This window comes from Strongylocentrotus purpuratus, unplaced genomic scaffold (genome assembly GCF_000002235.5).
Source record: "Strongylocentrotus purpuratus isolate Spur 01 unplaced genomic scaffold, Spur_5.0 spur5_scaffold_17, whole genome shotgun sequence".
NCBI lineage: Eukaryota > Metazoa > Echinodermata > Echinoidea > Camarodonta > Strongylocentrotidae > Strongylocentrotus > Strongylocentrotus purpuratus.
In genome coordinates, this window is record NW_022145602.1 from 23408071 (window position 1) to 23420453 (window position 12383).

A 12383-nucleotide genomic window follows, 5' to 3' on the forward strand; every position below is an offset into this window, starting at 1 on the left:
AAATTCATATTTGACTATAGTCAGCATTTGATTGGTCATCTTATAACCCCAAATACTCCAAAATATGTCGGCAAATTAAAGAATGGAATTTACAATCATACGTCTAACATCGTAATGATATGTAAATAATGCGTCATATGTCTTTTTTCTTAATTGTTCATAATTTTATGTAAACAGAACATCATAGTGTCAATAAAGACATATCATCATGTGATGTGTGGATGCTGGTATAAGAGATGCATTGCTCACTGTAACTCGCTCATAGTGTCAGAATACTTCATTCAATAACAGGTGTGTCTCATAAATCGTGAAATATGAAGATGGGGACATTTCTTCCTCTACTGCGGATACTAGTCTGCATGCATGTACTCTGGTGGGGCGTACAAGGAATGACTACCGAATGTGAGTATGGCATACGTAGAATATAGAACCAAACGCCAGTATATATGCAGTGTGTCCCAGAAAAAACGAAACCTCAAAACAAACGGTAAATGGGAGAAAATTGTTAGCTTTGTTGAATAAATATTTTGCTTTTCATTAAAAAAGAGTAATATGCTCTCGAATGCTCCATTGGAAACATTAATCCATATACGCTTCTCTGAGAAACCTTGGTTTTAAAATGGCCTGTGAAAATCCATTAGTGCCAGAATGTTGCTCAGCGAGCATGTATGGATTTGTATCATTTGAATACATAATACATGTACTTCATGTAAAGAGAGATTGTATATTTACAGCTCATAGTTTGTTCTTGGAAGCGCTGTGTATATGAATAAAAACTTGGAATATTTCTTACAATTTAGACCTCAATGTGACGGATTGATGGCTGTTTAAAAGACGCATTGTGAGGAGCAATGACATCCTTTTGTACTGGGGATGGGAGGGGGAGTGGTGTTATGAGGGGCTATTCCGTGGCGTGTACAAGGAATTCAAACCAAGTATGAGTATGAAATACGTATGTAGAGTTACACGCAATTAAACGTAATATGAATAATAACTGGGACCATTTCTACAATCTAGACCTTTTTTTAGCGTATGCATGTACATGTACATAGTGTGACATGAATTGTTTTCATCTTCTCTACTTTGATATACTTGCAATTCATGGTTTGATGTATTCGGCTATTTTGTGTTATTTATTTATGTAAAGTCACATAGAATTGAAACGAAGATTTTGGGATTATGGTTATTAAGTTTATCTGTCTCTTCTGTCACTTCAAATCTCACTATTGTTTTGTATTCACTGATTCTTGATTTGTCTTTGCCGAATAAAAGAATTAAGATATTGATAATATACAGTGCGTCCCTGGAAAAACGAAACCGAGTATTATTGATGTTTTATAATAACTTAATCACAATTATAATTAATAAGTGACACATATTTGTAAACCTTAGACCCACTATTTCATTTGATGCAACTCATATGATGCAGAAAATGAAAATGAAAAATCACATGATTCTAGAAATGTGATTTTCTCTTAGATATTCAAATACCGTCCGCCAAATGACTTTTTGATTCTCTCTCTTCAAAATGATTGTAATCACTCATGCGTGAAATAAAATATGCATCATATGAGTTGCATCAAATGAAATAGGAGGATCTAAACTTTACAGATATGTGTCATTTGATAATTATAATTGTGACTAAGTTATGATAAAACATCGATCATTCTCGGTTTCGTTTTGTATGGGACGCACTGTATATTTAAACAAGCTATGATAATATCACAATCATAAATGTGACGAATAAATGGCTGTATAAATACGCCCTTCTTTAGTAGCCCTTAATTTTCCAGCTTTTTGTGGCAGAGAGTAATGGAGGTATTGCTTGTCCAGGAGAGAGGATGCAATTACCCTTTTATCGAATACAATAACCGTGTATACTCTCTAAAAACAAGGAAAAGGGAGTCACGTCAATTATCACATGTTTAGGAGTGAATATCGAAATATGTTAAATAGTGGCCTCTACAAAAGAGTGACTTTCACTTTATTTTCATTACATTTTCACTCTCTGGAAAAATCACGTCAGTAATCACTCGATAATTTTAGAGAGTTTATAAAATTCAAATTATGAACTGCTGTTTTCATACGTAGGGTTATCATTATACATATTCCTGATCCTATCTCTTTGAACAATGGAACAGTTAGGGACTAAATTTGGACTAGTCTTTACAAAACAGTTTGTATTACCAATGCCGCTATCTGTATCATGAACATTTCTATTATCTACAGCTATTATGTTATAGAATGTAAAGCAAGGTGTTTGGTATCCGCAGCCCTTAAATGTATCCACTTATTACTATCTGATCGCTACTCTCCCTTGACCCTTTCCCTCTCTTACGTCTCCCTGAATCTCTCTCTCTCTCTCTCCATCTTTTACTTCTTGTTAGCCGTTCGCTTTTCACTATGAATTGTTTACATATGTATATATATTATATGACATATTTTTACTTATAATGAGGACGTTTATTTAAGTTGTACTTAATATGAGGCCTATTTTTCTAAGTATTATTGCATGTGAACATACATGCTTAAAGTCATACATTTGTGATGGTGTAAATGGAGAATAAACTTAACAGCCAATCAAATCAAATCAATACCTATGGAAAATATGACAATGCATTAGTTAACAGCTTATATACATTCTCCATTATCTCCTACATAATCTTATAATTATTATTATTTTTTTTTTAATAATCTTATGTATTGTTAAGGCAAAATAGTCATGTAGATCCTTGTCTAGTCTTCTTGTCTACGATCTTGCCATAAAATTCAACTATTTATCGTTTGTCAATTATTGCACCATCGTGCCCGCATATATAACGTAACCAGAATACCACTATGGCACATATGACTTAATTATTAACCATAGTTAATAGTTAATATTGTTAATAGTGAATGAATTATTAATAGTTACAAAATGTATTGACAGTGCAGTTCTTTTTTTTAATAAGCTTTCAAACTGCTTCTGAATACCATTTAGTTACAGGTAAGGACAACATATGCGTCGACAATATGACGAGATGATTTAGAACAAGAATTAGGAGGAGAAGACGAGATGAAAGTGTCGGCTTGTTTTAAGAAGAGAAAACAAGATAACTAGTTGCTGGAATGGGAGCGACACCTCGATTTGTTTTAGATGAGAAGAAGAAAAAGCCAGTTGTTGGAACTCAGTAAATCGACTTGTTTAGGACGAGAAGGCCAGATGACGTATTCTAGGAAATAGGAAAGTCGGCTTGCCGAGTTCCAGCAAATCGTCGACTCGTCTTAAATGAGTCGATTTGCAGATCAATTTACAACAATTCGTCAACCGTCCTCTTGTTCTAAATAAGTTGACTTGCTGAGTTCCAATAACTTGTCTTCTTGTCCTAAATCATCTTGCCATCTCGTCCGCTCCTTTACGATTCCGTACTCTATAGTAGACGTGCGATTGCTAAGTGGTTGAACAGTAATAGTTTCTAAATCGGGAGGTTCCGGGTTCGAAATCAAATCGATTCGCTAGTGCCTATATGGGTAATGCAGTAAATCTTCATTACCAAGTCCCTCGGAGGGACCTTTAAACAGTTGCTCCCCTAGGAGCTGACTTGCAAGCATTCACTTAGTACTCACTTTGGAGTCAAGTAAATGTAAAACAAACTAAACATCAACTCAACCATCAATAGTTGGCATAAGGGGAAGGAGACCATCAAACTACATGGAACAGATAAACCGTGGATGACCGCCGGAGTCAAGGGGTTAATAAACCAGCGACAGACGGCATTTCACAATAATTCCTCAAACCATAACAATCTCCGTAAGAAAGTGCAGAGAGAGATCTGTCACGCAAAGGAAGCTTTTTACCGAGATCGCGTCCAACACCTCAAACACGAAAATCACATGGTATCGCTATATCAAGGTCATGTCTTCCCACATGCAACACGATGTGTACGCTCCTGCTTATAGACCCTTTCCACCACACTCTATACCCAAAACGCATGTTGGAAAAAGTGGCGGTCCAGATGGAATATCCCCACGTTGGATCCGTGAATTCCCCATTGAACTCAGCTCCCCATTACGCCACATTTTTAATGCCTCCTTTGAGCAAGGGATAGTCCCAAGTCGTTGGAAGAGATCACTCAATGTTCCAGTTCAAAAGGATAACACGCCTTCCGTGCAGAAGCTGCGACCTATATAGCCCTAACGGATTTTTTTGCAAAGCTCCTTCAACTGTTGGCTTACAAATGGCTCATGGCAGACATCTCCCCTTCAATCGACTCTCAGCAATTTGGCAACCGCTCCGGCCTATCAACAGGCCACTTCCTATTGAACTTGATCGAGTACTTGCATTCTAATGCTGACGATTTGCACGCTAATGCATTCTAAGTCCGGATTAATCACAACAGTGGTACTTACCGATTTCTCTAAAGCATTTGACTTAGTTGATCACAATGTCGCAATTAATCAGCTGTTCACCATGGGTGCAAGACCATCCCTCATCCCATGGGTTCGCTACAAGGACGAACTCTTGATGAACCTTACTACGTCGGCAGGGGTTTTTCAAGGCTTCCGTCTCGGACCGCTCATATTTTTTGCTGTTGTCAACGACGCACGTCAGACGTCAGATTGCCACCGATGAAACTTAACTCCGTTTCATTGGCAATCAGCCATGCTTGAAGTCTTTCGTCTATGTCTGATCGTCAACGAAACGGAGTTAAGTCTTTTGTCTATTCTGTTTGTTGCTACGGCAGGCAGCCAGTGAAAACGAATTCGTTTAATCAAATTATGGAAATGCAAGCATCACTTTAAACAGACAGAACTTTGTTATTCCTGGCTCATTTTTTCCTGATTGAGGTGTCATATGAAAGAGCAAAATATGAACTGTCTAGAAATGAGAATTTTTCTTTGAAATTCAGATACCGCCCACCAAATGACGTTTTGGTTTCCTTTCTTCAAATTACTTTTAATCCCTCATGCGTGAAATATGCATCATATGAGTTTAATTAATTAAAAGAATAGGAGCAAGCATCACTTTAAACAGACAGAACTTTGTTATTCCTGGCTCATTTTTTCTGATTAAGGTGTCATATGAAAGAGCAAAAATGAACTGTCTAGAAATGAGAATTTTTCTTTGAAATTCAGATACCGCCCGCCAAATGACATTTTTGTTTCCTTCCTTCAAATTACTTTTAATCCCTCATGCGTGAAATATGCATCATATGAGTTAAATCAATTAAAAGAATAGGATCTATGATTTACAAATATGTGTCATTTATTAATTATAATTGTGATTAAGTTGTGATAAAACATCGATAATTCTCGGTTTCGTTTTTTCTGGGTCGCCCTGTATATAACTACGGAGTTTCCTTTCCTGGAACTTCTCACATTGCCTCTAACAGTTGCGTTTTAACGCAATACTAACGGTTGCATCAGTTACCGGATGAATTTGCGTTTAAATCCAACTTTAAGAAACGTAACCTGATATTTTGTTTAATCACCCATCAGAATCGCTAATTCAGACTTTTTTAAATATTTCTTAAATTTACGTTCAAAATAAACTTTACTGTGCAAGATCTAGAGTGCCCTAAAGTTATCATATTATGTTTCGATTTCGTTCCATCTGTTCTGTCTAGCAAGCGACGACACATTGATTGACTTCCTAAGCGGTGCAGGTTCCTATGAGGGCGTGGTGTATTACCAAGCAGAGGGTCGACGTGCCTTGATATGCGATCAAACATGGACTAACAATGAAGCCGCTGTGGCATGTCGTATGCAGGGATACGAAGGTGGTACAGCAACCAAAGTAGTCGATCTAGCACGAGAGGATTATACTGATAACTTCCAATGGGATATCGTATGTGATGGCGATGAGGAAAGACTAGGAGACTGCCCTGTGTCAAACAAAGAAGACAACCCGACCTCATGCGATCCTAACAATATAGCTCAGGTCAGATGCGAACCAAATATAGGTAAGATATCAGTATCACAGGCGCGTACGCAGGGGGAGGAGGGTACCCCCCTTCAGTTTTTAGTATGAGTATGTTTTGGAGACCCCCCCTTTTTGAATTTAAATTATTTTTTTAATTTTTCCTATTAACAAAAAACAAAACAAAATCCTAATGGATGACCTAAAAAAGATGACCTTACCCCCTCCCCCAACGGAACGGAATGACGATCGGTCAAATTTTCAAATTTCGGGACCAAAAAAATAAACATATGTCCTCATACCCCCCCCCCCGTCTTTGCGAATTTTTTGGTTAAAAAAAATGTCCTCTTACCCCCCCCCCCCCCCCCCGCTTATTCAGCGGCTGGTTGAGTCGTTGCGAAATTGTTTGCCCGATTTCAAAATGTGAACCCCCCCCCCTTGAAAAAATTCTGCGTACGCCACTGCAGTATCATCATCCTGAAATTAATGACTGGACAACTATTTATGGGTGTGCAGTTTACATAGAGCAATATTCCAGTGCATCTCCCCTCCCCAATCTTTTGATTACCCACAAGTACCCCTATTTTCCAGGGGAATTGTACCCCAATTTATTTCAGATAAGTGCTCTTTTTTCTTCGAAATAGGTGCCAGTTCCACATTCTTACCAGTGCCCCTTACCAGCTATGATTAGTTACATCGTCAGAAAAAATGACAATACATTTATTTTATACATGACACAAACGAGGTTGTAAGAAACATTTTCTACTTTTTTTTTGGCTAAGGAGCTAGATTTAAGAGGCCACTTTTTTTCTTTTTTTTTTGGTCTCGAAATTTGGAAATTTGACATTTTGCTCAGTTGGGGGGGGGGGTAAGGTTACCTTTTTTAGGTCGGCCGTGGGCATATTTTTTTTTTTTTTTATACAAAAAAGAAAAAGAAAAAAATCAAGGGGGGGTTTGGTTTTTTTAGGGGGGTTTACATACATAAAATTACCAAAGGGGGGGGGTTAACCCCCCCCCCCCCTGCGTACGCGCCTGTATAATTGTACACTTTTTTTTCTCTTTTTTTGGTCTCGAAATTTGGAAATTTTACATTTTGCTCAGTTGGGGGGGGGTAAGGTCACCTTTTTTAGGTCAGCCGTGGGCATATTTTTTTATTTTTTATTTTTTTTATACAAAAAAGAAAAAACAATCAAAAGGGGGGGGGTTAGGTTTTTTTTAAGGGGGTTTACATACATAAAATTACCAAAGGGGGGGGGTTAACCCCCCCCCCCCCCTGCATACGCGCCTGTATAATTGTACCTATATGAAATAATTCAATTAGTGCCGCCATTCTTTTTAAAACAAGATTGGGACATGCGGATGACTGGAAGTGAGTACTCGGAGCAAGGACGGGTGGAAACCTATACGAACGGAGAATGGGTCAAAGTGTGGGCGGTTGCTGTCCATACTACCTACGAAATGCTTTGTAGAGCCATGGGGTATGATGAGCCGTTGCATCATTACGAAGGAATAGAGCAGATGCCTTTCCAAGGAGGTTCACAGGATGAAGGAGTCATGTGTATGCCATCATCAGACGACATCATCAGCTGCCGTAACGTGAGTGAGATACCTGGAAATGGTTCTAACTACGAGACAGGCATCGTGTGTAAACCCTTTGGTAAGTTTGATGTCTGTCATAGGCTCTTTTGTTTTGTTTTTCCTCACTGTCAACGGTTCTTGCTTTAATCCGGGGGGGGGGGGGTCGAGATACATCCCTCTACATTTGGGAAAGGGGTATAGATTGTAAAAATATACCTTATACTTTTCTAGGGGTACAAAAATCGATCTAAAGCCCCCAATTTCTTTGTTAAGGGAGAGATGTAAAATGGGAGGGACTTTCTTTTTAATTGTGTTTTAAAAAAACTCATCATGCATATAAAATCTATCATGGTGTGTCTTAAGCAGGGCTCCCACTTGGCCGAGTTGTGTTAGCGAGTTATTTATGGCGAGTTGTGGTGAGTTGCCTCAAAGAGGCACTCGCAATAACTCGAAAACAATTCGGTATGGCTTAGCGTAACTCTTTACAACATTCCACGACTCTCCTCGAAGTCGCGAACAGTTCCAAAATTTTGAACATGTTCAAAAAATTTCCCCGACTTGTTGTAATTTGAGGTGAACTCGCCTACACTCGTAATATACACGCATTACTCGTAACAAGCTCGCGCTGCACTCTCCACAAGGTGGCGAGTTATGAAGAGTGCAGCGAGAGCTTGTTACGAGTAGTGCGAGTATATCACGAATATCGAGCAAGTTCACCTCGAGCTACAACAAATCAGCGGAAATTTTGAACATGTTCAAAATTTTCACTGATTCGTTGTTACTCGAGGTGAATTCGTTGTTACTCGAGGTGAACTCGCTTACACTCGTAATATACTCGCATTACTCGTAACAAGCTCGCGCTGCACTCTTCATAAGGTGGCTAGTTGCTACGAGTTATGAGGAGTGCAGCGCGAGCTTGTTACAAGTAATTCGAGAATATCACGAGTGTAGGCGAGTTCACCTCGAATTACAACGAATCGGGGGAAATTTTTTAACATGTTCAAAATTTTGGAACCGCTCGCGACTTCGAGGAGAGTCTTGGAATGTTGTAAAGAGTTACGCTAAGCCATACCGAATTTTTCGCGAGTTTTTGCGAGTGCCTCTTTGATGCAACTCACCACAACTCGCCATAACTCGCTAATACAACTCGGCTAAGTGGGAGCCCTGCTTTACGTATAATGATGTAACGATTTTAATGGGTTCTAGCGACTTAATAACTCTTAGGGATTATGAATGAATAATGTAAAGCGTGTTCACACAACATAACTCTATTTTATTTTAGCTACGAGGAAGCAAGGTTGCACTGACAATAAAATACATGATAAAAAGTATTCCCTTTTCGTTATTTTATTGGGTACTGATGTTGCAGACAAAACACTTGCCAAGTGTAGTCATGAAAGGAAATAAAGGATTCGATCAGAATCGCATGAATGAGAATTGATAATATTGCACGGAGATACATTGAATGGTCATGGATGAGAATGAACATGAATAAATGCAGTGAATAAATATAGCTTACGGCAATGGTAGAAATGAAGTCGAATGTCCAATGAAGATGATGACGGATGAAACGAAGGAAGGGGCTCACGCGATGATGGTGCGGAGGCTTGATGACGGAGATGTATGCTTCGTTGTCGTGGCTGAAGAGTCGTGAAGAATCTCAACGCTGACGCTCGTGATGATGATGAAGAAGCTCTCAGGCGAGAAGAGAAGAAATGGGGCGCTCGACGACGAAACAGCGAGTCGTTCGATATCGGAGGCCAAGGTAGAAATGTAGACATCAAAGCCGGTAGTTGCTGAGCAGTGAGTCGCTCGATTGATGCGCCGTACTTTGATGATGAAATTCATCAGGGTTGCAGTGACTTGAACTCGTCGATGAACTTGCAGACGAACTACGGTGAGTCGAGCTCGTGTGGGAAAAGAGCTACCAGAACGAAAACATGATTAAAAACGTTCTACTGGAAGACTGCCAGCCCGTTGGAGACGGCAGAGAAAAAAGTTGACGTGCCATAAAAGAAGTGAAAGACACAGGAGAATCTCGTGTGTAGAGAGCAAAATACTGAGAAGTCTTGACTCGACTGAAGATGTAAGCATGATTTGTTGACTCGACCGAGATGTAAGAGGGAGTAAGAAAACCTCATGGTGTTGAAAATACGCGGGTGAACGATGCACGGAACCACGGTGCGTGATTGAAGGAATAAACTGACATGGTCCGAATAATGAATATAAATACGTAGCGTGATGGAAAATTACTGAGGATATGAATGTACAGTAAAGTAGTGCGAAAGTATGAGTCGCTACAAACTGTTTAGGCATTCTGTTCAGAAGCTTGTTATTTACATTTCTTATTTTCTATCACAAGACGAGAATGTGTTACTGGGGCTCCTTCTCTTTTTTTTCGTTTACAGACATTGTGGCATACCATCCAATAAGATTGGTCGACAATAACACAAACGAGATCAACAACCGGTCAGGACTTGTAGAGATCTACCATGACGGCCAATGGGGAAACATTTGCAAGAATTCCCGTTATGCTAAAGTACGAACACGTGACACGCACGGTGTCGTCATTTCATATTTCTAGGTGAAGCACATGACCGTTAGCGGAGACGATAATGACGCCCTATTTTGCAGATTTCCAAAGACATTTCACACCAAATATGACCCCTTTGACTTGAACATGAGTATAAAGTAGGTTTTGAATATAAAACCAACTTTTCCCAAAAAATTTACAAAAACTACACTACGATTATTTTCGCTAAAGATTTTAAATACGCTTTCACATGTTTGAAACATCGTGAAGATATGACTTTTTCCCATAAAAAACTTGCTCTTTCAAAACAAATACCACTTTTTCGGCTAACAAAATAGCATTGGCCTAAAGGTTCTTTCTCAACATTCCCGATGGTGTCTAACGATCATGCGTACACAAAGACAATATGAATTGACACCATCGCCACCACGATGACAAGAAAGTTTTTTTTTTTATATAGTCTTTTACTAAGGAGATTTACACGTGCAGCGACAAAGCGACTTGTTAGAACTCACCAAGGCACCAAGTTTTAAGACGAGAAGGCGAGAAGCAAGTTTTTAAAACTCGCCGTGTTGCTTAGTTTAAAACGAGAAGGCGAATTATAATAACTCGCCAAGCCGTCTTATTCTTTTAACGAGTGAGCGAGTTGTTCAAACGCGCCTTGTTTAAAGATGGGAAGGCGAGAAGGCGCTTTGGCGAGTTTTAACAAGTCGCCACCTTGCTGCAAGTTCAAGATTCCGTACTTTACTCTGTCCGTATCAAAATCACAAAAATTAATACATTCTTGTTTGGCTGTGTGCATTCTTACTATATTTATCATTTATTGATATGTTACGATTAACGTCCTGGTTTTTATTTGTCTTATTTTATATTACACCTTTATTTTACACTTGATTAATTATTTGTTAACAGTGTTATTCTGTTTTGATTCAATAAAACATTTTAAAATATCACAACATACATCACGCAACAATAAACAAATCACCATACTGAGGGCGTGGGTATGAACTATTGAAAAGCAAAAACATTCTCAACATGCTAACTTATGCGATCGAGTCGTAGCGAATAAGATTAAAGCTTTTCGTTTGGTTTGGTTTGGTTTCATTTTCCGTTCTAAAGAAAAACATATAAACATGCATATGAACATTTAAAACAAATATATTATTATTTAAAGAGAATACGGCTGGATTGCTCATTTCAGAGTTGTTAATCTGTCTTCTTCATCAAGTGCATACTTTACGTACCAAGCTTCGTCACACTATATAGGGAACACAATGGGAAGAAATAAACTTTGCTAATGGAGACTGGAATCTTACAGGTCCATGTACTTCCCAATCAATGTCACGATATTACGTGGAGGTTTCTCAGCAAATACTTGAAACCTCTGAAACATCACGCCGAAAGATCTTCTTCCCTGAAACACACTACAACACAGGCCACTAGCAAGTGTAAGATGTGACCATGAAAATGTCACCGCGAAACAAAAGGTGATTTTGGTTTCCCTTCAAAATCACAACTTTCCACATTTTTATGGGCCTTTATATAGTTGTCTTTTTGTACCTGACCGCCCCCCCCCCCCCACATCTGTTTATACCTTTTCTTCTTTTTGACAACCCTAGTAATTTCCTAATTCTCTTTGTGTGCGTGTGCAGCTTGTTTGTTCCGAACTTGGTTATAAGGACACGTGGGATGCTACTAGTTTTGATACACAGAAGGTTGGTGATGGGACCCTGACCTGGTTCAGCACAGTCGACGATGGTTATGGGTTAACCAATTGTGACTCCGTATTTGGATGTGAACACACAGCGTGGGGGGATCCCCAAAGTGATTGTAATCTCATGGCAATTCGTTGTGCACCCGCCCCCGGGAGAGGTAAGAAAAACCTGTGCCCAACAATATTTAAGCCATACTGTACGAAGCACTACCGCATAACACATCTAGCGCCATCTCAGGTCAGCTGTAGCGCAGTACAGTCCCATAACTTCACTATGAATATGACGGACAAAGAAAGAGGACAAAATATACAGTTACTTGGGAAGACAAAGGAACATCCCTTCACTGCTATTATGTAAAAATGTGTAGAACAGGGGTCACATGCATATTTACCTGTTCTACACATTTTTGCATAATAGCAGTGAAAGGATGTTCCTTTGTCTACCTGAGGAACTGTATATTTTGTCCTCTTTCTTTGTCCGTCATGTTCATAGTGCTTGCTGCTCTCCTAGCTGCGTTATTGGTTCTCGCATCGAGACCTCTGTCTGCGAAGTTGGAATGAGATTTTGGGCTATGCACTGTTGCCTGACAAGTTCATCATGAGATGGCGCTGTGCAATAAAGAGTTTGCTACGAGCAAAAGGTTCATCAGTCCTGTATC

General features: G+C 39.2%; 1 protein-coding gene across 1 annotated transcript; it reads left to right on the top strand.

Annotated features, from left to right (window-relative positions):
• The first annotated feature begins 239 nt into the window (after positions 1 to 239).
• Positions 240 to 10303, top strand: LOC100890339 (neurotrypsin). Its single transcript, XM_030987937.1, has 4 exons — positions 240 to 402; positions 5607 to 5942; positions 7245 to 7556; positions 9886 to 10303. Exons 1-4 carry the CDS (start codon positions 315 to 317, stop codon positions 10059 to 10061), a joined length of 912 nt encoding a protein of 303 aa, XP_030843797.1. The 5' UTR covers positions 240 to 314; the 3' UTR covers positions 10062 to 10303.
• The last annotated feature ends 2080 nt before the right edge of the window (positions 10304 to 12383 follow it).